Below are 25782 nucleotides of genomic sequence, written 5' to 3' on the forward strand. Positions count from 1 at the left end.
CCCATTTTCTGCAATACCTACTTATTACGATGTCAAGAAGAAACCTTTGCGGCTTCGTGCATAATTAACGCGGTTGCCGAAGCTTCGACGCCGCGACATCGGCCCCGAAGGTGTGGGACTTACTGTGCGGCCCGATGCTATGCAAGGTATGTAAGGTACCTGGGACTTTTGAAGTGACAAACAAGTACAATGTTTTGAATCGAGATTTCTGCTTGCAAGACCTTTTTATTTTGCGCAACTACAATTATTGTACATTTGCAGAAAAGAGAAGACTGAAAAGGAATGAGTCGCAAAAAGAGGCGCATCTCATTCTTTCTCATGATGAGTGTTCGTGAAAAAAGAGAGAATCATCTGCCAAAGCCTCCTCACTCTACTCTTCTTTCTGCAATCAGGTCGAAAAATTAGGAAAAAAAGAAGTCATGTAAACGCCGAACCTTTCCCACGCCATTCCCATGCCAACCCGTCCCGACGATTCTACGATCGTGGTCAGGGCATCAAGAGAAGACCAAATCCATGTAAAGTTGGGGGTAACATGGCAGCCATGCCGCTCTGCACCGCTATGCCGCCTGGTATCTTCGTAATTGTGAACTTTCAGCCTTCGCCCATCTTGTCTCCGATCTCACACATGTTGCTGTCTTCTTTGCCCGCGCCACCTAAAAACGCCGGTTCCGCTGGATCACGACTTCACTACTCTGCAGTGTCCATTGCGTCCCCTGCGTCCGAGGCGGGTGCGATGCCATCCTTGAGCCACTTTGACCATCCCTCGTTGGACTTTTGGACGTCGGACTGACTCATGCCCTTCATCCAGGGGCTGTTGAAGACAAACTTCTCGCGAAGTTTCGTGTCGCGTTTGTTACTCGCGTTCTTGAGCCTCTCGAGGTGTCGCTCCTGGCCCTCCTTGTCCTTGGGAACGTTGTCGTAGACAAAGTACTCAGATGTACCAGCCTTCCACACCATCTTGCTCGAGTTCAGACAGATACTGATGGAAAGGTCTTCGTCGAACGAGATGGGCTTGGGAATGTGGCTGTCTTCAAACTTCTCGTCGCTAGAAGGAAGATTGCGGGCCAACACTGTCTTTTGGAGCTTGTGCCGTGGCACACCTTCTGTCGGCTCGACTTGGATGAAGGACGAGATGTAGTATTGCCAGCGATCCTTGGCCTTCATCTCATCCATGTAGAAGGTGGTGTCTTCACGCTGCAGCCAACGGACAGAGGCTTCCGATTTGAGCGGGAACTGTGAAACGTGTTAGAAACAAGACAGAGAGAGAAATTGGTGTTCAAGTGGACTTACCCAACAGATGACAAACATCTCGCCATCCTTGACGCACTTCTCTGCGTACTTGCGGGAAGCAATCTCTGACTGATAGTTTGTCTCCTCCTTCTCCCGGCTGTGGAGGTACTGCTGGATGAGATCCGGAGTCTTCTCCTTCGCGTCGGTGCTGCTGCAGGTGAGAGCAAGACGGCACAGAGTCTTGAGGAGGTCCTGGATGGTGTACAGCTTCCAGCCGCTCTTAAGGTAGTAGTGGCGTAGAACATCCTGGTAACGGACCTCGTCGATATCGCCAGTGATGTATTCCTCAACAAGCTCAAGCGTCTTGGGCCAGAAGCTCTCAGGGTCGTCATGAGGGCCGAAGTAGTTGAGAGTGTTGTCGGCCAAGCCAATATCCTTGGCGGGACGAGGTCGGTTGACGCGGTTAACCTCTTCGACGACACTCTCCTTGCTCTCCTTAACATCTCTAAGACGGGTGTAAATCGTCTGGAACACGTTGAAGAAGACGAATATGGTTTGGTTGCAGAAAAAGTTGTGCCAAGGCCGCGAGAAGAAGCCATCGGCCTTCAGTTCGCCATCAGCGGTGAGGAGAGCATCGTCCCCAGTCGTGACTATTGGCTGCGGGACAATCGGCATCCAGCGGTCGTTGGACACGTCGGGGCCAGTGCCATCCTCGGGAGCATCGGGCATTTCTTCTTCGTTCGCTGACCCAACTTCGGGCGTCGTCTCTTTGCTGCCAGATGCCGCGCTTCCCTCCTTCTGCGCACGCGGCTTAGAGCCGTTGCGGCCAGGATCGAGCACGCCACGAAGTAAATCACCCCTTCTGCCAGCACGGCGGCTGCGGCCGTTGGTAAGTTCGGTAGGGACGGCCTCTTCAGTCTCATCCTCTTCCGATACATCTTGAAGCCTCGGCAGACGACCCTCTAATTCTTCCTCAGGAATATCGAAGAATGCAGGGATGAATGTCTCGAAGAAGTCGGCAATGCGCTCCTTCTCTGGAACGCTGTGCTGGCCGCTGCTGACAGTGTAGAGCATCATCAGACGAAGCAGCTCGACGACAACCTTTTTGTCGTTGAAGTCCCAAACCAACTGATGACGCGGGGCCTTGCCCTTCAAGCTGCGCTGGCGCCTCTGCTCCTCGGCCTTCGTCTTGATGACGTCGACAAGGTGTTTAGCTGAGAGGTTCCTCTTGTCGGTCTGCTTGACGAGAATGCCCATATGGTCAAGACTCTTGAGGTGCATGTGCTCAACTTGAGCATGCCACACCTTCTCCCACTCACGCTGCGAGAAGCGCCATTCCTCGTCCTTTTGCTTCATTCTGGTCAACACAATCGGGACCACATTCAGCGGGTTACTAAACAAGTCGTTGACGACTTCGGGACCCTTTTCACCATAGATCTTCTTGCAGACACGCTTGAAGACCGAGGTACTGTGTCCAGCCAAGGCCTGCGGCATCTGGAAGTGCTCTCTCTCCGCAGGTGACATGACGCTGATCTGCTGAGCGACAGGCTCCAAGAGCTGAATGCACTTAAGGTTTGCCTCGATATTGAAGTCGTAGTCGTGACGTTCTTCTTCGATGCGATGCAAACCCTCCTCGAAGCCGTTCTTGCGATGAGCGACGAATCCGGAATCTTCGGAGGCCCAGGTTGGGTGCGACGCCCAGTCATCGTTCAACACGGAATTGCAGAGTTCATCGCGGCCGCTGCAAGGCTTGAGACGCTCCTGATTAATGGTTAGCGAGTGCAAATAGGACAACGAGTCTGGCTGACATACCCTTTTGGGAAGAAGACGATAACTAGGCCCGTAGCCTCGGCAGTTGCTCAATGACACTTTGCCGCTAGGAGGCGCGGGTCTGTTATCGACGATTTCGTCATGCGGCTCGTACTTGAGGAACGCCTTCCAGAAACCTAATAGCTCGGGATTCGCAGCAAAGAAGACGCTGCCCTTGTGAAATACTGTGTTGCGGTCGATGATGGATTGACTGAACAGGTTGCAGACTTTGAGAAACTCGTTGAAAGACGTCTTGTTGCTGAGGTACTTCTTGACCTTCTCGAAGAAGGCGATCTCGTCAGAGTTCGAGGTGGTCGACGCGGGAGGTCCCAAAGGCTCTGGCAATATCGGCGTCAGTGTCGGTTCGACCGCGGGGACATCGGAAGTCAGCGCCTTGTTGTGAGACATCTTGGTTCGCTTGTTGTTGACGGCCGCAGGGGGAGGAGCGCCAGTGACAGCTCGGTTGGCTGAGACAGCAGCCTCCACAATGGGCGGCGCAGGAACGGGCGTCTGCTTGTCAGTTCTTGGTCGCTTCTTGTTGTTCTCCTTGGAAGCACTTGGGGGAGCAAAGCTTCCCAAGGGAGGCATCTTCTGGCCACTCATAGTCGGCTGAGGTGTTTGGTTAGGGCCAGGACCGGGCGGAAGCTCATCGCCAGGCCGTCCGGGTGTTCCCTTTCCTCCTTGTCCAGCAGATTCGGGCAAGAACTGCTTGAAATCTTCGAGTAGGTCAGGTGCAGTGTGGAACAAAGTCGTGACTTGGGCGTACACGTCCTGGATCGGCTTTTGTTCGCGCTGATAAGTCTGGAGAATTTCAAGGAATTGTTTGTAAATCTCAGGCTTATCCTGAAAGCGGTTCTGCGGCGTGGTTAGTGCGCAAGGCCTCAGACTGAAGGGGGATATGAATAGCAAGAAAAAAGTCCAGTTAGACTGACCTTGATTTTGTTCACGTAGCTGATGGCATGGTTGAACTCTACCGGCCCACGGCGCTCCAAGTTTGCCTGTTGTTGTTGCTGGTTGGTCGCGCCGTTCAGATTTGCGGGTCCCGTTACCGGAGTAGGGGTCTGCGCATTGCGAGGAGGCTGCTGCGCGTTGTTCGCGTGGGCAGCGCCTTGCGCCGGAGGGCCACGCTGCTGACTTCCACCAGGACCCTCGAAAGGTGCGACGTGACCCTGATTCATAAACGCAGGCGCACTGAAGTTCGCTTCAGGGCTCTCGATGCTGTGTTGTGGCTGCTGGGGCGGCGGTTGTTGTTGCTGTTGCTGCTGCTGAGGCTGTTGCTGCTGCTGTTGCCAATTGTTTCCGCGCTGAGGAAAGAGCGGCTGAGAAGCACCGTTAGGGTGTGGGTGGCCTTCAACCTGCGTTCCTCGGCCAGCAATGGACTGAACAGTTGTGCCCATAGGGGTGGTGACCCTGATGGTGTTAGGGTCGTTGCCAGCACCGCATTCAATCCGGTAGCCTGGTGGCAGGAAGGTATTGAAGCCCTGGATTAGGTTCGGATGACCAGCGAATAGCTCCGAGACGCGATTGATGACCCCGGGAGTGTCAATGCTGCTTTGGTCAGTTGTGTCACCTGAACAACGGATCAATCACATACGCCTGGCTTTTGAAGTCTTTCATAATGTCGAGGAACCGATTGTACACGTCTGGCTGGTCGTGAAACTGTACCTTGACCTGATCAAGATACGTCAAGGCATCCTACCATTCATAGTCAGCTCTGAACGATGACAAACAAAACATTTAACCCCAAACCAAGCTTTACTTTGACCATGATGGGCGTATCCATGACCGCGGTTGCATTTGGTTTGCAGGCTACAGAGAGGAGAATTTGATGCGCATAGCTCTGGGGGGGAATTGGGTAGATGGGAAGATGATGAAGACAAGGCGATGCGCAAATGGACGTAGCGAGATGGAAGGACGGAATATGCACGCGGGGCGGCACTACATCCTGCCTGGGCAACATGCGCCGTATCGGCGCACCAGCCCACATCGGTTTCCACTTTGGATGCGTCCAGCCACAGGCAAGAGCATCGGCAAAGGGTTCGCGGCTGCCTCCTTCTTCATCTGGCAAGTTCACAAATGACTTATTTCAACTTACGTTCAAGATGGGTTGTTGGCCTTGGGCAATGCCGCCTTGGCCTTGCGGACCTGGCGGCCCTTGACTTTGACCGCCAGCAGCACCGGGGGCAGCGCCTCCAGTATTTCCACCACTGCCACCGAAAGGAGGCCCTTGTTGCATCGGAGGTTGGCCCTCGCGCTGCTGTAGCGGCCCCCCAAAAACAGGTGGACCACCGCTGGCAGCGCCTAGGGAGTTACTGGGGGGTACGGTCGTGTGCGGGATCGGCGCGAACATCTGGTGCTGGGTATTGGGGTTGTTCGGGCCCCCGTGCGGCGGAGGTCTACTGTTATCGGGTTGAAGGGGACCGCCGAAGTTCGCGCCAGGCCCCGAGGGAGCGCCGAGAGGCATGGGCGGCCCGGACGAGCCTGAGCCGTGGTTTGCGAGCAGGCCGCCGGGGCTGTGGATTGCGCCCATCGCGCGAGATGCGACGGGCTGGTGTATGGGGATAGAGCCAGCATTGCTGTGATGGGGAGGGCCAGGGGGGTAGCCGTCTCGGCGGCGTCTCTCGGCTTGTTCTTGTTCGCGTCGTTCCATTTCTTCGGCTTCTTGGAGGCGGCGACGATTTTCGGCCTCGCGCTCGTAGGCGTCCACCTCGTCAGCGGGTTTCCCGCTCATCATCCTGAGATCGATCGTCCTCTTCCACTCCGAACATTAGCGACGCGTTGGCATAGAGAGTAGAGAGGAGGTAGGGTAGAGAGGGGTTGTCCTCAGTTGCGCCCGAAGAGTCTGAGGGGGCTGGCTGGACTCTGCAACCGCGCAAGCTTTGCGTCGCCCGCCAGTCCTGCGACCGAGGATCGTGTCGAAATTGAAGACACTTACAGACTGATGCTACCAATGGTATGATGTCTACATGGGGATCCAACGTCTTATCTCAGATTACAGTATCGTAGATCTACGAGGACGTCACGTAGGGAAAATTCGTAGTGGTCTCCAAGCTTGCAAGCTGCTGCTCAAACCCCTTCGCGGCTGATTGGAATGAAGCCCCCAGCTGCGGCTTCTTCCGCACATCACGTGCAGATAACGACCTTATCATCCTCGATCCACTTTTATGTCCGAATGGGAAAAGCAGTCTTTCTTCCTCTCATGTTGCGCCGAAAGCTTATTATTAAAGCTGTAAACTTGACAATATGAGAAGTTTCCTCGCGCCTCTGCAGTCACTTAGAGTCCGATTTGGTTCTTTGTGTGTTGCGAGGTTGGATGTCTTCTTGGCAACGTTTTTGTTCCATTTTCTTTGAATAAGACGAAACGATGCCCTCACCTGGACGGAATAACTCAAACCTGGAGCTTTACAATTTCGGGTCACTGTGTAGACAGGCAGAAGGGTGTTGAGTTGGGTTCGCACAGTTACTGGTCTCTCAACATAGCTCCCTTGTGAATTCTTGAAGCATTTAAATCTCTTAACTTTCTCTTCTGCGTAGCATGACTTCCAATCGATTCCGATTGTTTGCCTGAACTGTGTCGGTAAGTGCCTTGAAGAAGTGAAAAATATTATACGTCTTATATTCTACCGTGTCGTTTGGGTATTCGTCTACTATTCTTCGTTGATCATCCATCTAAGCAAGTACTCAGTTCATCCACGCTTCAATTGCCAATTCATCAAACAAAAAGCAAAAGCCAATAGCTCAGCAAAAGCTCAGCCCCCTATAGGGAGCCTACGAAAGATCCGAGGAGACTCTTACCAGCCTCAGGTGTAACGATGCAAGGATTTTTACAAGTAGAAAACGGGACTCGAACCCGTGACCCGTAGGAGCGAGGCAATTCAGAACGAGCTGACATTCCCCGCCACACCACGGGCCTTGGTGACGATAATAAATGAATTTGTATCCTATAGAGGGTATTGGGGTGGCCGTTCCCGCAGACCCTCGCTCATGGCTCATAGCTCATAGTGAAGTCTGACTATGGTACCTTAGGCATAGTTCCGCACCTCCTTGATAATCCACTATTTGCGATGGTTACTCACAGTCCGGCAAGGTAAACCGTACGGGATGTTAAAGAAAGCATTGGGATCACATACCACTTCGCCATTGGCAACAGTACTCGCCACACTTACAACCTCGATATTCCCAGGCTGGATCTATGCTATTTGTCAGTTTCCCAATCTCGAGATACCCGAAAACGAAAATAAAATAAAGGGACAGCATGGCATCTGCTTACAAACTTGACACCGTCCTTGGTCTCCCACCACACATCCTTATCATCCCCAATCGTCTTGGCCTTTGAATTCTCGGGCCACGGGCTAACACCAACCATGTGCGCCTCGACGAACCGCTGTATGTTTCTCTGCGCCTTATCCCTGCCGTCGTCGCCCTCGTAGGCATCGGCGCCGAGCTGCTGGTAGTCGCGGGGATCCTCCCACGGTTTCCGCGGCAGCCTCTCAACGGCTGAGTTGAGGGGTGCCAGCACGGTGGTGTTGCGCCCTTGGTCGTCGAGGCGGCGCGAGGCGGATTCGATGTCGCGCGTGAAGCCGGCGAAGACGTTGATGCTCCGGTCACGGCCCATTACGTCGGAGAGCCTCACGCCTCCTCCTCCTCCTCCGTCTTGGCCCGGGCCGGAAGAGGAGGGGGGGTCTGAGGGCGGCGGTGGTGGCATAGCTGGACCGGGGGCGGGGTCTACGGATTCTACGATGGGTTTCTGGCGGAAGAAGCGGGGTGCGTAGCCGTTGAGGCCGGAGCGTTCGACGGGGAGGGATCTGAGCTGGGCCGTCACTGCGGTGCAGGTCAAGAGAAGTATTATGGCGGTGGGCCGTCTCATTATGCTTCTTGTTCTTTGGGAATGGGGAATTTGTGTATCGAATTAAGATTCCCGTGGGCGCAGTTCAGGAATGCAGCAATGCAGTCGCACTTGCCTTGGAAACTACTACACTGATGGCGCGCGTCACTTCCATGTCGGATGCGGCTTCGCGGCCATGGATTTTCCCCACGAGACCAGATTTTTGGGAATCTAAGGGCGACGATTGGCTGCATCATAGGATGACATCACCCATGCGCCGATGCTGCGCAGCGCGGTGCTCTCCGCCAGCAGGAACACCTGCGACTCGTTGTGGTAAGGTATGTAGGTACCTTGCTCGCTGTAAGGCACACCAAATCACCAGCAAAAGCGCAACCACCTCATACCACGTGATGCTCGATCAACGAGGCAAGTCACAAAACGCTTACTTTCCGAAGATGCCTTCACGATGCTGAAGCGACTTCTATCTTTCGTTCCTGCATTCCCGACGGATGAGCGCACTCGCCGAGATGCACCGAAGACGGCAGCCCAATACCCCTAGGTATTCTTTACTGTTTCCTCTGAGGCTCTGGGGCCTATTTTGTCTCACAGAAGGGGGAGCGATTGCGGAGACGGGCAGCCGTTCCCCACACTTTTCTCGATCCGCGGGTTTCCTTCTGGCGCAGGTGAGTTGAGGTGAGGATGCGCGAAACGGCAGTCGGGGCAGTCGGGAATTATTGCTGCATTTGAACGAGAAAGACTGGCTGGGAGAATCCTGCGCCTCAGCATTCAGCGACAAAAAACGATGCATGGCCACTACTACCAATTGTACTAAGAGTTAAGATTGTGATATCCTCAGGAATCAAGAAAGCTTCTCATGAATCATGAGAGGTTGAATTGGAAACCAAGTCGATGGGATAGGTGGCAAGTTTCTGTATGGGGGGGTTTTACGGTCAAAGAAGCTTGAGCACCTGACACATCTAGGCTTTTGCTACGTCCTGCCGCTTTTCCCCAAGAATGCCCCCTTTCACATGCGAAAAAAAGATGTACGGCCTGGGTTCCCCAGACCAGCCCAGTCAGCCCAGCACCAGCCCCCAAGCACGACTCCAAAAAAGAAGTCCCTGGAGCCGGAAATGGCCCGTGAGAGGAAGAGGATTTGTACTGTACTACTGTGTATTCGACTATAATTGTACGAGTGCGGAGGAACAAGCTGGACTGGAATGCAGGCCGAAAGTGGTCGCCCAGCAGCGGCAAGGGAAAAGAGGGGACGGCAATGCGAGTAGATCCTCGGTCAGGTGCTAAAAGTTCCGGACCGGTCAATCATCTGACCTGCACCTCTTGTGTGGGGGATTAGGTGGGAGGGGGGCAAGTGAGACTACCTACTACGTACGGTAGGTACCTACAGTCCTGCACAGTACGTGGTGGCTATGCCTCTATTGCACGTAGCTTCACTCGTGAAGATTCGACGGCGCCGTGAGAATTGCGCTCGATCAGCCGCAGCCTTGATGCAGCCGCACAGTCTTGAGGGGCAGAAGGGGCTGGAGAAGGGTTTTGGAACGTGTCCCATGGCATGGGGCATCGCAGGCGACGGGTTTATGCCCGTGAAGTTTGTCGAATACCCGTTCACCTTGTTGACACGAGGCATGTGGTACGCACCCAAGGTTGTGGGGAGAGCGGGAAGGCGACGGGACGCCAATTGCTGGTTAGAAATTTGACGGCAGACGTTTAGTTTTGGTAGCCTCTCAGACGGGGAGACAGGCGGTTCGAGGTTCAGTCAGCTGCATGAGCTCGAGCACGAGGGTAAGCCCGTGACCTTGGATGCACCTTGGGTACAAGTGGTAAATGAGTGGCCTTCACATGTCAGAGGCAGACGATGGACGGCTCGAAAAGTCCTGAAACTGTCACAAAATTCTTCATGGCCTTTTTTGCGGCAGCTTACTCCAACAATTTGACTCGTGAAAGTGTACTTACCTATACAGTTGGAGCTAAGGCTGGCGCAGGCGTGGCAGGTGAACCGGTCTGCCATCCCTTCTCGAGAGAGCCTCAAGTGCATCTTTTGAGGTTTTTGGGTCAAACGGCCTCAACATGTCTACTGTGTAATGCCCTCTCTTCCGTTGGTCAGTTCGGTAAACGGAGCGTAGAGGTACCTCAGTAATAGACGGGGAACCTTTAGTAGCCAGACGGGGAATTCGAGACTTTTAGAACATCCCCCACAGTTTCCCCCAGTTTTGCAGGTCGCGGTCCACCACCGAGGAAAGCGAACGCGGGCCCAGTCTCGGCCAGAATTACTGCGAGAAGCCAACGAGTGTCTAGGGTCTCTTTATGCTAGAGGAGCTGTTCAGTTGCAATGCCCTCCGCAGACCGGACGCAATTGCCTGTTCGTAGTTGGTAGACACAATATGGAGGAAACTTTTCTCACGATGCGCAATTGGGGAAATAAACTGCACATGGAAGACAAGACTCAATTGAGATTCCATCTCTCTTGTCGCTCTCGGCTTCCCCACACCTGTACCTCAGAAGAAAAAAAGGTGTCCCATTGTTCCTCGGACCACTGCCACCGCTTGACCAAAAGGCTCATTCTTACTGGTACGTTCATCTGCCTCCCCCCGTTTAGTGACGCCAATTCTCCTCCCCCAGGGCCCCAGACCGTCCCTTTCCCCGACCCCCAACTCTGAGTCTCTGACCCAAACTCGGCCCAAAACTCACTAGCACCGCGGGCAAGCCCAGTCGTGGACTCGTGTGCCATGGAAGTCCCCAGTGCGAAGTTGCCCCCCCTGGTTTCTGCTTTTCCCACCGGCGCTTCGACCTCGGCTCACGAATCGCCGTGTCAGCGACCTTTCTGCCACTCCCTCCCATCTGCGCGCACCACCTCACGCAACCAGAACGACTCGTCTCCGTAAGGTATGTACCACTGTCCCACTGCACCGTACCATACGGTACGAAGTATACCCCCCCAGGTCCCTTGCGGAGCGGATACCACTACCACCTGCACCTGCCTTCGGCCCCAGACCCGCGTCGTCCTTGTGCCTTTGTCCCCATCTTCCCTCGGCGTAGCAACAAGACGAAAGGCACCGCTCCTCTTCTCGTTTTCTTCTTAAACCTCTCCATCCAAACTCTCTTCCTCCCCCACCAACTTTCCTCTTCCCCATCCTCTTTGTTTGTTCTCCATTCTGTCCTTTGGAGCGCATCAATACCATCACATCAATCAAAATGGCACCCAGAGTTATCGTCGTTGGCGGTGGTCGTAAGTTACCTCAACCCCTTCTTCCTGCTCACACCTCCGCCTCTCAGTCTTACCACTCTCTGTCTGCCGCGGCCAATCTCGGCCTCGTCTTACCCGCTCACATGCTAATCCGTGCTGCCAGTGTCCGGCTTGAGTGCCGCGCATACCATCTACCTCGCAGGAGGCAACGTTGTCGTTCTCGACAAGCAGGGTAAGTCTAATAAACCCATTACTACCACGCTGCTTGTGATTGTCGCAAGGCTCACGCTCTCACCCTATAGGCTTCTTCGGAGGCAACTCCACAAAGGCCACTTCTGGCATCAACGGCGCCTTGACGCGGACACAGGTCGACACCGGAATTGCCGACAGCGTCAAGCAGTTCTATGATGATACCCTCAAGTCTGCTCGTGACAAGGCCCGCCCCGACCTGATCAAGGTTCTTACCTACAAGTCCGCTGCTGCCGTCGAATGGCTTCAGGATGTCTTCAACCTGGACCTTACTCTCGTTTCGCGGTTAGGGTAAGTCAATCGCAGAAGCCCAATGTACAAGTTTCCTCAGGTTCTAACCTATCATACAGAGGTCACTCCCAGCCCCGTACCCACCGTGGTCACGATGCCAAGTTCCCCGGTATGGCCATCACATATGCCCTCATGCAGAGACTCGAGGAGCTCGCTGAGACCGAGCCCGAGCGTGTCGAGATCATCAAGAAGGCCCGCGTTACCGGCCTGAACAAGGACGGCAACACCATCACTGGTGTTTCATACGAGTTCAACGGCGAGGAGCAAAAGGTTGACGGACCCGTCATCCTTGCCACCGGTGGTTACGCTGCCGACTTTGGCGAGACCTCCCTTCTCAAGAAGCACCGTCCCGATACTTTCGGCCTCGCCACCACCAACGGCACCCACGCCACTGGTGACGGTCAGAAGATGGTCATGGCCATCGGCGGTAACGGTATTGACATGGACAAGGTCCAGGTCCACCCTACCGGTCTGGTTGATCCCAAGGACCCCGGTTCCAAGTGGAAGTTCTTGGCTGCTGAGGCCCTTCGTGGTGAGGGTGGTCTCCTTCTCAACGCAGACGGTGATCGTTTCTGCGACGAGCTTGGCCACCGTGACTACGTCTCCGGCATGATGTGGAAGGAGAAGGACAAGAACAAGTTCCCCATTAGACTCATCCTCAACTCCAAGGCCTCTAAGGTCCTTGACTTCCACACTCGCCACTACTCTGGCCGTGGTCTGATGAAGAAGATGACCGGTGCTGAGCTGGCCAAGGAGATTGGCTGCTCCCCCGACCACCTCCAGAAGACCTTCACCACCTACAACGCCATTGCCGATGGCAAGCAGAAGGACCCTTGGGGCAAGAAGTTCTTCCACAACCTGCCCGTCGACATCAACGATGACTTCCACGTCGCGCTGATGGAGCCTGTTCTCCACTTCACCATGGGTGGTATCGAGATCAACGACAAGGCCCAGGTCTTGAACAGCGAGCAGAAGCCCTTCGACGGTCTGTTCGCCTGTGGTGAGCTTGCTGGTGGTGTTCACGGTGCCAACCGTCTTGGTGGCTCTTCCCTACTTGGCTGCGTCGTCTACGGCCGTGTTGCCGGTGACACCGCCAGCAACTACCTCTTCCAGCAGGCCCTTAACGGCGTAGGAGGTGCCACCTCCCGTCTCGGCCAGATCTCACTACACCTGGACCCCGCCCAGCCTGGTCGCGTCACGATCGACTGGAACAACGGTGGTGGCTCCGGCGGCCAGGGTATCCCTGCCCAGCAGACCACATCGGCCGCCGGCCCCACGCCCGAGAAGGCGGACGGCCAGAAGGCTTCCAAGCCCAACAACCCCAAGGAGTTCTCCGTTCCCGAGAAGGAGTTCTCTATGGAGGAGGTTGCCAAGCACAACACCAAGGAGGACCTGTGGGTCGTCGTCAAGGGTGTTGTGATGGATCTCTCAAACTGGCTCGAGGAGCACCCCGGTGGACCCCAGGCCATCATGAACTTCATGGGCCGCGACGCCACTGAGGAGTTTGAGATGCTGCACGACGACGAGGTTATCCCCAAGTACGCACCACAGCAGGTGATTGGCCGCGTAAAGGGCCAGACGCCGAGTTTGGAGCTGTAAATTTTGAGACGATCATTTACGACGAGCGCACGACGGAATCTTGGCTTTGGGTAAAACAGTGATAACCGGAGTAACGGGTGCGCATTGGCGCGCTTTTTTGAATTTGGGCATTTTTCTCACATCTAGGGAATGTATTCATAGATACATGTTGTAGTCTCTTGGATTCAATGGAACTCCAAACTCTCTGTTCACTTGACTGCCTTTTCTCCATGTGATATGTATGACCATAATTGACTTAATGCCGCCGTCTAGGCAGCCGTGTATGTTTCCCATGATTTCCGCTGTCGTGCCGGTAATCAGTTCAAAGCCGTCCATAAATGTCCACACTAGACGAGGGGGCTGCAAAGGTGCCATGGATTGTTGCAAGCTTCGGAGTAGCCAGTGAGAATGCTCTTTTCATAGTCCGCCTGTTATTGTTTCTCTCCTCTTTGCATGGCATCAAATCGAGAACATACCGCAGCTATTGTCTACGTTTCCTGAAATTCTCATGCCACATCGCTTTCTACCCATATCTAGGGCTGAAACTTCCTCCTCCTCCCTCCGTCCTATGAAAGCAACGACTGAACGCTGGACGGGGCTTGGAAGGAGGTCGCAACTTCCAGCTTGACTCGCCGGGATCATTACACTGACAAGCCTCGGTGTAAAGACATCGGGTGCGGGTTTACTTCACGTGCTACGTGGAACTCGTGTCTCATTATAGTATCCAACATGTGTATCACCAATTAACTACTATAAGATGAATAAACCCCTACCCCAGAGCCCCCTTCAAGACTACTTTAGAACTAGACTGCCCCGTCACTCTCAAGATGCTTCTTCGTTCTCCTCGGTCTCCTTGAGCGGCTTTCTCGCGTGAATGATGTACCTGGAAAGTTTCTATTAGCAATGTCAAGCACAAGCGGAAGCCGGACATCGAACTTACACAGGAATGTATCCATGCATGTTCTTGTTCTTCAACTCATTCCTCACCCCAATCAAGAACACATTCACCTCCTCCTTCGTCCACTCGAGCGCCCGCGTAAACGGCGCCATGCTCCACGCCTCGAGCCCCTCGAGCATATTCTCGAGCGTCCAGATACCGAGCTCGCGGTAGTGTGGGTCCTTGGGCCACGCGTTGAGCGGCCACTTGTACTTCGTGACGACGACGTCCTCGAAGCCGACCTCTTCGAGGAGGGGCTTGAGGCCGGGGCAGTCGACAAAGGGGCGGCCAAAGATGTTGCAGGCCTCCTCGAGACGGTCGACCCATTCGATGAGGGGGCTGTCGGGCTTGAGGGTGCCGTCGTCGCACTCGGGGCGCATGTGGCCTTCTTGGAGCTCGAGGTAGCCGCCTGGTTCGAGGAAGCTGTCGGTGTGGGGGTATTTTGATTAGTTTTCCGTGGTCCGGGTTAGACAAGGGGGAACTATGAGATGCTGCTTTACTCGTATGATTGTTTGAAGAATCTCTTCCAGTCGGAGATGCTTGAGGTCATTGCGCGGGTGTGGATGTAGTCGAATTTGGTGTGGTATGTCCAGGGTTCCTCGAGGTCATCAACCTCGAACTTGACGTTGGGCGGGACGCTATAAGAGAGAACATGAGTACGACTGACTACCGCTTGTCTGAGAAGAGAAGTAAAGACAGTTCCTACAACTGAGTCTGCGCGGGAGACAGATCGATACCAACAACCTAAACAAAGCAGCAAATTAGCAAAACCCCACGGACATCTTTACAGCCAAAGACTGAGTCAAAGTGGCAAGAGCGGAAATATACCTCGGCGTCGGGATGTTCGTCACCGAATTCAACGCACCAGAGTCCGGTGCCGGTACCCACGTCGAGCACGCGGCCTACCTTGGCCTCGGGCTGGGCGATGGGTGCGAGGCCGAGCCTGTAGTCGAGGGTCAGGAGGAAGACGTTGTGCTGCAGATCTGTGATTCATTAGTTACCCATGTCAGGAGTACGTTGAGACGTGTTTCCCATCACGACTTACCCAGCCTATCGGCTTCCTTCTCATCGTTCGGGTAGCTATATTCTATGCCATGTTAGCGGACGATGTGGACGCAAAGAAGGGCTCCCCAGGTTATGAGGTGGATCGGATACTCACGACCGTCTTTGTATCGGTGGTAGGTTCTGCCGTTCTCGATACGGTGGTTGAGGATTGAGCTTGCCAAGCTCGTGCTTGAAGATGCAACGCTCTGAGAAGCCGATGACTTAGTATAGACATTCAAAGTCTATGGCATTGTCGCGTTACGCGGGGAAACTTACAGTCGCCCGGTCCGATGAGCTGTCGTCAGCGCTCTAGAATAACACATTATCAGGATATTTGCGGTTTCATGGAAGATGAGTGATAAAAGCAGAGAGGAAATCAGAACCCGGCTATAAGCGATCAACTCACAAAATCATCAGCGATAATGACAGGACCATTGTTGGCAGCAGGTTGCGGCTCTTGATCGGTGGTAGACATGACTGCGACTAGTTGAATATAAGATTGGCGAATATATATCTCTCAACTCTGTGAATGAGTCCGATGAGGGGAAAATAACATACAAGGACGAAGGGGATGACGAACCCGAGAGAGTGGCAGCGGTCCCCGTTTATCACCCCTCCTCCTCCCCCCCCCCCCTCCTCTGTCTCTTTCCGATGAAAAAACGAAAGATGATAAGTTGTTTGCCCCTCTCTTTCTCGGTTGGGAGACAATTATGCACGTTGGTGGCAAGGTGCTGCCGGTGGAGAATGTTTGTGCTTCCAACCGCATGGGTCTGTGAACGCATTAGGAAACCAGAACGCAGCCCATCTCCGAGGTACGCGTGGTAAAGTAGCAGTTGTAGACATCCTCAACCGGAATCGTCGATGATTGGCTCCTTCTGTGAAATGGGTCAAGGGAACCTACTTGTCACTGGCGTGGGCTTGCATTCGAATAGACGGGACGTACTGGAATTTTTGCTCGATGTTCATGCTATTTAGGAGTTACTTTCGCCTGCGGAAGTGCTCCAGAGACATTGAATCTCTACTCGAACCGGAAATAGATCAATCAAAGCTCGCTCAACTTTTTCTAATAGAAGAAAATCAGAGACGTACACAGAGGGAACCCCGTGCAAGTGCTAAGGCCTGAAATCCATTGACAACAAGAAGAGGCCGACTGTCGCAAGAAATCCTACACGTCATGTCTCGAAGTCCATCCTAAAAGCTTTCGTTTTCCCTAGACAGTTCAAATCGAAACATTAGCCTTCAGCATACCCCTTTGTCGTTGACAATCTCTAGTCGCAACTTGTCACCGACAACAACGGTGATATCTAGAAGTCTCTATAGTCATTAGGCATGATCCGGACCCTTCGTTACCGATATCACCATAGTTATAAAGCTGGTATCAAAGTCTCTAGCGAACATGATGCGCAAGCCATTTCATTCCTGTCACTGGATCGAAGACAAGATATCACCCACTACCCACCTTAACCTTCAATATCTCACTACACCCAACACACAACTTCAAAAGAACTCAGACTACAACGAAAAGCGCCGAGAGGACCCCAACAACTAAACCACCTCCGCCCATCAAAAATGTGCAACATTCAACAATTCATCTGCAACCTTTGCGACCGCCTCAAAGTAGTCTCCCTCACCTACTGCAAACAAGTCCTGTACGCCGGCCACGTCCCCTACTCGCACGTCCTCATCAAGATCAAAGACACCTTCGTCTGGACGCCTTATGAAGACTGCGAGGGCCTCACAATCGACCCGGTGGCGGCCCGTTGGATGAAGTGCGGCTCGTTCAACTGTAAGGATGACGAGGCGGAGACGGATGAACAGTTTGATGCTGATGATGAGATGAGTGACTAATATGTCGAATCATGACCGACGGTGATTAGAGGGTAGTTCGAGATTTGCTGGGGGAGAGATGACGACATGCGTGATGGCTGTAGTACGTATGTGGGTTTCGAGTGCCAGGCTCTAGAAAAAGATCGAGGCAACTAGCTACACGTTGGCTGGGCTTTAGAACAATTACAAACAATATGGAACTCCCTTCTTTTCTCACTGGGTTATACAGTTTACAATAATTCTTATACTCAAGGATCAAATCTGCCATTGATATTGTGCGTAATCGGCTTGCTATTCTAGTGGTATCATCTTATTCTGTAACAACCCGCAACGAAAAGGGACGGCAGAAAGGTATTAGGGACTAATGACAGAAAAAGGGGGTTTAGATCCGGCCAGGGATCTGAAAATCGGAGACGTTTGCATCTCGAAGAATTAGAGACCGGAAAAAAAGTTGGCGCTTTTTTAGTCGTAATGATGCTGGATGCTGCAATCATTCAAAACATACGCAGAGAATCTGAATTTCAAATCGCGAGGCTCAAATGTCGTCCATCAATCTTTAACGGCGGACGGGAGGGGTTCGGGCACCCGTCAAAGGAGGACCTTGGGAGTTCTCCATGTTGCCAGTCAGTTCAGCAACACGCGCCTTGATACGCGCTACGCGGGATTCGATTGCTATACATGGTCAGATCTTGGACGCCAAAGGTTTCTAGTTTCATGGTAAGGCTTACTCTCTTCCCCGCTTGTGTCGTCGCCATCGTCGGTAGTCTTGCTGTATCCGCCGCGGCTCTGTTCTTCGCTTTGGCGTTGAGCTGCGCGCTCCGCAGCGTTCTTGCGGATCTGGGCCCATCGGTCGACTGCGGGCGGCGATCTAGGGCCATCCTCGGGAGACACCGGAGCGGACGAGTTGTCCGCAGGAGGTTCGGGGGTCTTCGCACGTCTCGCGATAGGGGGCGGAACAGCATCTTCGGAGTCGTCGTCAGGGACAAATGCGGGCTGCTCTTGCAGAGGGCCCTGGTCAAACCGCGAGAATTCGTGCCGAGCCTCGTTGGCATCGTCGGTATCGACGCGAGAAAGGGATTCATCAACGGACGGCTCGTACTGCGGCTCGTGAGCTTGGGTCTCAACTGGGGCGGGTTGAGGAGTCTCCATTGGTGTGATGTAAGCCTCTGCAGGTGTTGGTGTGGGGAGATTGGACTCTGAAGCAGCGGGTTGGGGGACAGGAGAAGGAGCAAGCTTTGGCGGCTCGGGAGTTGCTGTCTCGCGCTGGAGCATACCGTTCAAATCTGCGGCGGCATTCTCAGGCAGTTTCGAGTTCCGGTTCTTGTTACGGCCAAAAAGCTTGCGAAGTCCACCTCCACCGGTCTTCTCCTTGTGGAGCTTCTTGGACTTTTTGTCCTTGGGGCTGGTGTCCGGTTCAGGGGTGAACATATTCTCCCGTGCCTGGTCATATGAGTCCTTCGGCGGGGGCATCGGAGAGCTGCGGCCCTCCTCGAGTCGGTCGGTCGGGTGCAGACCACTCGGGGCCTCTGATTCCTTCTCGGACGGAATGCGAGGTTCGTCGTCTTGCGCGCTAGGGGGAAGCGGGGATGGCGAACGAGGGAAACCTGGCGAGTTCTGGGTCAATGGCGAGGGCTGCGGTTGCAGCGAGGGCGACTTGGCTGGGACTTCCGGGCGAAGCTCGGCTCCGTTGGTGTTGCCGTTTGTGTATTCGTTATGGCCTTGACTGTCCTTCCTTTGCATGGTGGAAACACCGATACCACGCCCAGCAGTATTGTTCGCTAGGTATGCCTCCCGGATCGCTTCCTTATCATACTTGTTCGCCCATTTCATCGCTGGAGACGCCTGACGCATGATTTCTGGCTGGAGGGTGAATACGCTAGTGGTCTTCTCTCTCGCCGACTCATCATTTCGGCCTCGGCGAGCCTGCAAAATTTGCTGTTGCTTCTCCTGCTGCTGACGGGCCTGAAGCTGTTGAGCAGCAGCTTGAATCCGAGCCTGTTGATCGGGACCGATGCTCGATTTGCTGACATTGGGATCTGTCTTTTTATTGCCCTTCTCAAGTGTATGCTTGCCGGTTGATTTACGGCGGTTGACGCCCTTGTTGCGTCTTGTCCAGCTGAAGAATCCCTTCTTTTCGGCAATGTAGGCTCCCTCCTGGGGCTCGGGGGCGGCACCGGCAACCATCTCCTCCATGACGAGCCATCGACCACGTTTAATGGTCGTCTCAATCACGGCGCAGCGGCCAAACGCAGATTTTCTCTCGGGAGTCTCTTCGGGTGCAAGACTGCTCATCCAAACCCACCAGAAGCTCTCGTCGAGGTCGAAGCGGGCAATGCTTGCTAGCTCGCCAGGCTCGAGACGATCCGACTCTAGGCGTGGGTTGTGAGATTGGGAGCTCCGTTGGCGTTGAGCTGTCTCGATGGGCGGCAATTGCTTATCGGGCGGCAGTAGCATGTTCGGGTTGTTTGGGTTGTCATCCACAAAGCCAGACGAAAGGAAATCGGCCCAGGAAGGTGTAGTCGGCCGTCCCAAGCCCATGTTGCCAGCCGCAGGTGTGGTTCTCAAGCCCTGGGGTTTGCGAGCCGCGGCTGCCGCTTCTTGGTCATCGTCGTCGTCGTTGTCCTCGAGAGCGCTGGTGAAGCCAATGTCTTCGAAGCGTGACCAGGATGCGTCGCGCAAACTCGTCGAGTGTTTTGAGCTGGAAACTTGAGACTGGTTGGCGGAGGAGATTGATTTCAGGACGCGACGGCATTCTTCCGTCAGTGCCTTTACAGGATCCTCGTACTCGGAGAACTCGCGCAGAGCTTGGTCCTCATCACGGTACTGGAAGTGATTGGCTCGACGGAGTAGCGCAAAGGGGCCCGGCGAAACGGTGTCCACGATCATAACGACCCTGTATGTAGAAGACTGCATCAATGATGGCTTCTGGGGAGGATACTCGGTTTCCTGAAGCAGTTTTTGAAGAGACATTGGCAGCAGCGAGATGGAGCCCTGCGTCTGCTTCTGAGGGGCCAAAGATCGCAGGTAGGCGAAGAACAGATGGCTCGTAGCATCAGCGGCGCTGAAGCATGTTAGTGCTGCTCGACCCTCGTGGTAATTTTACTCACCTTGCCCATGCCTTGTAACCACCTTCGAAGCCACTGCCCGTGTCCTTGTGTTCGAACGCCCACCATGCAGCCGTCCGAGACAGTTTCCGTCCGCCCAATCCGTTCATCTTGCTGTGGGCGGCAATTGCAGACATCAAGTCGAAGAAATCGAAAATGATACATGAGCGAGCTCCATTATCCACACTCAAAGGGATGAATGTTTTGAACGAGTCTCTCGCCATATTCGAGTCTAATGCGCTGGTCAGCTCACGGTGCCCATGAAATACTCACGTGAAGCGCCGGGCCCATTTGTGCAACATACCTTGCTCGCCGACTTTGAACAGCTCGTATGCATCCCAGCCTACAACACCACCTGCAAGGCGACTCCAGCACCATTTAACTACGCCAGCAATGACCTAGTGAAATGTAAGCATATCAGTGGTAAATCTGTGTTCAAGATTCACAAACCATTGGCTCAGTCATGCGAAGCTCTTGTGACAAGAATTCGCCGCGCAGAGGTTGGCTTCCATCGAAAAAGTGGCGGATGAAGGTCCGGACCGCACTAGGGTCCGAAGTAGGTCTAAACGGCAGCAGCAAAAAGGGGTGATCGAGGGCTAGGTTGTGACATGTCAGTACACAGTTGGCGCAATTGGCCGAAGTTCAGAGAAAGGCGACGCCATGAGCTCAGAGGCAGATGCAAACGACATACCTCTTGCTTTCAGCTCGTCAGTGCAACGCCTGATCAAGTCCTGGATCTCTTCGGGCTCGACCGTCTTTCTCGTGAAAGCGTCGTCCCATTTTGGCTTCGCGGGCAGCTGATCGGCATTGTCAAAGTTGGCGCCCTTCTTTGCCTTTTTGGAGCCGTCCTTGCTCTTCAATCGGGAGAAGAGGCTAGGCATCTTGTCGGTGGACTCTCGCCTCAATCAAGGCGATTGCTGTTTGGAGCGGGGAAAGGCGCGAGGCATTCGAGGTTGCGACGGTTGGATAAATGGGCAGGCGCGCCTTCTTTGACGAGGGGCAGGTTACAAGTCGTGTAATCGGAAGTGAGACAAGGAAAGTCAAGAAATCGATGTTGGGTGGACTCGTTCGGTTAAGGAATTGGCCGGGGGGGGTAAGGTAGGTAGTCGCGGAAGGGTCGCGATAGGGGGCGGGAAGTGTGAGTGTGTCGTCGAAAGAGAGAGGTGCGCGCGCGTTTGCTCTTGGTCCAATGTCAATAATACGTCGTTGGAACGGTCCACCACGCGAAGAGATTCCACTAGGAAATTGCGATAGCGGGGGGAACCAACTGCTGAGGGTGAGGGTATCGGGAAACAAAGACGGCGGGGTTCAACGAAACGAAGGGAAGTCTCCAGCAAGGGAAAGAATGGTGTTAGGAGAAAAGAAGGGATGGACGGGAAAGGAGAATAGGTGATGATGTTGCAGCTTTGCTTTGGGCACGAGGGAAACTGAAAAGAGAAGAGGCAGCAGCTCTGGTGACTGTGACCCGTGTGTCTCCCGGCCGGCACTCAGGTTAAAGGCAGGTCCCGTTCTCACCTTACTTCTTTCTCTTTGGCTTTTTTCCTAGCATTCAGGGGCGAATGAACAATCGGCGGGCTATTAATTGGAGAAGGAGAGAAATGGTATTATTTGGGGGGGTCCCCTGTAGCCTTGGCCTGTCTGCCGGTGCTTGTCTTTTGGATTTTTTTTTTTTTTTTTTTACACCACACTCTACGCCCTCTTCTTGCCTTGCTTTCTTTTTTTTTCTGCTCTTCTGTTTTTGATCTGTAGCCCCCAGACCCCCTGTCTTGTTATTTCAAGGTGGGCACAAGTACCTTTTGTGTGACGATCACCGCAGGCGGGTACCTGACTACGACCCTGAGAAGGCGACCCAATGGGGAATAGCTCTTCATGCAGCGCGTTAGGGGTGTAGCTCTTCCTCAGTCCGTGGGACTCTGTGCAGGCTCTATGGCTCCCAAGAGTCCTTGATGGCTTTTGGCGGCGTCTGGTAGGTTCGCAAGGTCGCTGGCCCGTTGTTTGAGTCTCGACTTGTCGACCGTGGGCGGATTTTCGGGTGATGCTAGTGGCACCTCAGAATCAGGCACGCCGCCCGCCGTACCGCTGCAACACAGCTTTCCCTTTTCCCCTGCCTTACCGATGGGACTAGGTTGGGAGAGTGGGAGAGGCGGGAGGGGCACGACAGGCCCTGAAATGAAATTAAATCGCTGGAACGAGGATCCTGGTCCTAGTGCCAAAGGACACAGTCGGCGCCAATGAGACAGACCAACAAGATGTTGCCAGCAGAATCGAGTCTCTACGCAGTAAAGCCTACGGAGACGGTCAACGCCGCCGACCTTTCTCTCGCCGGGCTCGCCTCAGGCACTGTGGCCGAGGCCCTGTCAGTTCGACCGAGTCCTGATTCAGTCTGAACCGTAGATGGGTGACCACGGGGCGGACGTATCACCGCGGTGGGGGAGAGGCTGTTGGTGGCTGAGGACTAAGATCTCAGGCGACGATATTAGCATCACTCGGAGCAAACGGTAGAAGCGTTGCGGCGCCCGGACAACTCTCAGAGGCACCGAGAGAACCGGCGATAATAAGTTGGGTGGAGGAGATGGAAAGGCTTCGGTGACGAGGATCGAAGGCAAGACGATGCGCGGAAGTTGGAACACTGGACGACCAAAACCAGAGACGACGCGCAATGTGTGATACTAGGTTCAGTGCTTTTAGAGCTAATGCAGAGTATGCAATGCCTGTTGCCGCTGCTGGTGCTCAAAGTAGGAAAACCTCAGACGGCCAAAGACAATGTAGCAAACCCGGCGTCGGTATCGGCTTCTTCATCGACAGACCGGACGAAACAAGTTGAGGGAAGGAAAGCGTGCCTTATCAAAAGTGTGCTTCGTTGGTGTCACGGAAGGCTTTTCCCGTCAAGCAGACAAAGGGTTGATCTCAATGATCCAAGTCGTCTACCTAGGTACTATGTATAGTCGGTACCCTAGGTCTCCTTGCTCGTATACACCCTTTCTCGAGATATCACCGGCCATGCCTGGTTGAGTCCATGAATGAGGTGAGACAAGTTGTCTCTGCTGCTTGTTGCTTGTTGCTTTGCTTGGTCCGGGCAAGCGTGGGAACCCCGTCAGTCGTCCGCACCTTAATTGAGCCCCCCTAGCACCCATTAGCTCCGTTCGCCCTACGCACCTTTTTGGTGTCTTCCTCACTGCTGGGCTCTCGAGCAGCTTGGCAGCCAGGCTTGCCAGGGTACTTAATTGATTGATTCTTAGCTTGAACTGTAGTGGTTGCTGGTGATATTAAGGCTTTCGGGATACAGGCCAATGGTGTTACTGGTACAGAGTATCTGACCTTGCTGTGGAAAGAAAAGGAAAGAAAGGGAAGGAAAGATGAGGTACACAAGATACAATTGGGAGAGCCCGGAGCAATGTTCAACACCTTCAAGGTAAGGTAGGTAAGGTACCTTATGGTATGATGAGGTGGTTTCTGCCATCGCTCCTCCCTTTCCGGGGGCTGCTTTATGGTTTACCTCGCTCCTTCCACATGGCGCCGCAACCCAGTGGGGGTGGACCCTGTCTCGTTTCGGAGCGACTTCCATCTGCCTCGCCTGCTGCGGGTAGATCCTTCAGGCTTCACCTCTGCAAAGCTGTATCCGTAAAGGTAGGTAATTAGGTACGGATACGGATACAGTTTTCGTCTCTTCTCTTTCTGCCATCCATTGCTTGTCTCCGCCGACATCCCCTAGCGCTAACAATTCCAAAAGCACACCTGCATCTTCTACCTCATCCCTTGATATACATCCACGATGCCAATGTACCCCGCGTGCCCGCCAGCCCACTCAATCAACCGTTGAAGCGTTGGTGTCATTCGAGGCATACCTAACATGAAGTAGATTTCAGCCCGTATTCACGCCTCCTAGCATCGATACCACCGCCACGGCTCATCTCTCCAACGGCTATGTGTCGCACTCATCTGTTCGTGTCTCATGGTACCTTAGAAAACATAAGGTATGACTACAGATACCTAGACGGCGAGACGCGTCTCGAACCCGCCGTTCGCTTGGTTGATGTTCCGGCGCCCGTCCGCCCCACCACAGATCCCCGGCCAGACACGATGCGGAACCATTGTGCCTCAGTTGGTGGAATTCAATTGACGCAGAAGAAACAGAATCGCGACTGACATTCGAGAAAGAAATTCACAAACAAGAAAACCGCCGCGCCGCCAACTCGGCTCAAAAGCCCACGGCCGACCGCTCACAAAGGTCCGCAAAGGACGCCACACCATCCGTGGTGGTCCAGAAAAGCCCACAACTCAGAGTAATCTATCTCTGGGCCGCCCAATCTGCTTCTCCCTTCTATCCTCAGCTCGCCGTCAATGCCAATAATAGGTCGAGGATGATCCTGCGTTTGGTCACTTGGTCGCGCATGAGTTGGCCGGTGCCAGCACATCCTCGTCGTCACCTCATCCATACAGAACCGGATCTTGCACCCATCCATCGTGCCGAGCACCCCGCCAGAACAAGTCATTGGTTGTGACCCGTGCGCTTGATCGTCGTGTGCTGGCATCCGTCTAGGGGTGCTGTCAAAGCCTGACGAACAGCAACCTCCTCATCACTTGCATTGGGCATCGTGTGCGTCACCGATCTCTCCGCAACCTCAGTAAATGCTGTGCAGATGGCACTCGCTACCAAATGTTCGTATCGTCTTCGCGTGGCCGCATGTTCGGATGTTTGGCCAAGTAGCCTCGAAATGGATACAGAGTACGGACACAGTCGCTCTTGACAGGTCACTATGACACGATTGTGATAATACCACGCGGAAGCGGAAGCGGGCCAGCATGGCACGTTACGTTCATGGGCATGATGATGGGCTCCCTCAAACCACCCGTCGGCGAGTGCGGCGACGCTCGAGCCTCCAACTGCGTCCTTCCCATTCCATCCCGCCTCTTGGGGATTTGTCCTGGCCAGCCTGGTACCTGCGCATGAACACACCTTCAAGGGGCTCAAGGACTTGCTTGCCTGCTCACGTTTGCTCCGCGGACTCTGAGTGGCCAGGTTTGGATGCGAAACTCTCCTCTGGGCCTGCCTGGATGAATATTGGGTGCGTTGCCGATCGATCAACGTCAGAAATGTCTCTTCAGACCCCACCAATATGGCCAACTCAATTATCGGACGATGTCTCTAGGCCGAAGGGCACTAAAGGGAGGGACGCCGTCGTTGACAAACGTGAACAATTGCGGCCACCATCCATTGAGATGGGATCCGCCAGGAGCCAAGATGGCATTTTTGACCTTCTTTTGGTGACACCATTTCTCAAATGTGGTGAAAGCTGCTGACTCAAATATATCAAATACCTACTGCTTCGCAAAGTCTCCCTTTCATCTGCCGGCATACAGCTCCGGTAGCACGACGCGGCTGCACCAACCCTAATCTTACTCCAACATCGGAAGGACCTTGAATTCCTCGCGATGACATAAGCCACTTCTATCTGAGGAGAAACATGTGACCATAGATTGCGCCGCGGCGAAACGCGGTTCAGAATGCATTGTGGTAGGAAAAACATGGTACATCTCAAACGTTTGGCCGCGAGGGCCCTATACCAGTTTCGAGAAACTGTAGCAAAAAGGTTCAGCTCGCCGTCTTACTCTGCTCAGCTGTGTACGTTGTCTCACGCCAGCTTGTGCTAATTGGGGCATTCCATTCTTCCGCTGCGCTTCCGTTCGC

At 53.9% G+C, this 25782-nt stretch overlaps 4 protein-coding genes across 4 annotated transcripts; 1 reads left to right on the top strand and 3 right to left on the bottom strand.

Moving 5' to 3' along the window:
- Window positions 1-302: 302 nt before the first annotated feature.
- HER10_EVM0011216 (histone deacetylase interacting) lies at window positions 303-6086 on the bottom strand. Its single transcript, XM_035480653.1, has 6 exons — window positions 5135-6086; window positions 4634-4734; window positions 3972-4587; window positions 3043-3894; window positions 1291-2991; window positions 303-1233 (listed from the first exon to the last, which is right to left on the bottom strand). Exons 1-6 carry the CDS (start codon window positions 5771-5773, stop codon window positions 688-690), a joined length of 4455 nt encoding a protein of 1484 aa, XP_035337692.1. The 5' UTR covers window positions 5774-6086; the 3' UTR covers window positions 303-687.
- A 4655-nt stretch (window positions 6087-10741) lies between these two features.
- On the top strand, window positions 10742-13376 carry HER10_EVM0002962 (flavocytochrome c). The gene is made up of 4 exons (XM_035472653.1): window positions 10742-11105; window positions 11227-11295; window positions 11366-11603; window positions 11663-13376. Exons 1-4 carry the CDS (start codon window positions 11072-11074, stop codon window positions 13200-13202), a joined length of 1881 nt encoding a protein of 626 aa, XP_035337011.1. The 5' UTR covers window positions 10742-11071; the 3' UTR covers window positions 13203-13376.
- Window positions 13377-14003: 627 nt separating this feature from the next.
- Window positions 14004-15767, bottom strand: HER10_EVM0006341 (uncharacterized protein; the record flags this gene model as incomplete). Its single annotated transcript, XM_035475928.1, has 9 exons — window positions 15569-15767; window positions 15439-15471; window positions 15278-15368; window positions 15164-15205; window positions 14947-15101; window positions 14825-14862; window positions 14619-14756; window positions 14122-14541; window positions 14004-14064 (listed from the first exon to the last, which is right to left on the bottom strand). The coding sequence occupies exons 1-9, from the start codon at window positions 15635-15637 to the stop codon at window positions 14004-14006; spliced, it is 1047 nt and encodes a 348-aa protein (XP_035337280.1). The 5' UTR covers window positions 15638-15767.
- A 1198-nt stretch (window positions 15768-16965) lies between these two features.
- HER10_EVM0009481 (uncharacterized protein) lies at window positions 16966-21658 on the bottom strand. The gene is made up of 6 exons (XM_035478967.1): window positions 20785-21658; window positions 20544-20689; window positions 20398-20491; window positions 20097-20325; window positions 17718-20050; window positions 16966-17661 (listed from the first exon to the last, which is right to left on the bottom strand). Exons 1-6 carry the CDS (start codon window positions 20972-20974, stop codon window positions 17546-17548), a joined length of 3108 nt encoding a protein of 1035 aa, XP_035337541.1. The 5' UTR covers window positions 20975-21658; the 3' UTR covers window positions 16966-17545.
- Between the last annotated feature and the right edge of the window lie 4124 nt (window positions 21659-25782).

Source organism: Colletotrichum scovillei (assembly GCF_011075155.1).
Source record: "Colletotrichum scovillei strain TJNH1 chromosome Unknown Contig00002, whole genome shotgun sequence".
NCBI lineage: Eukaryota > Fungi > Ascomycota > Sordariomycetes > Glomerellales > Glomerellaceae > Colletotrichum > Colletotrichum scovillei.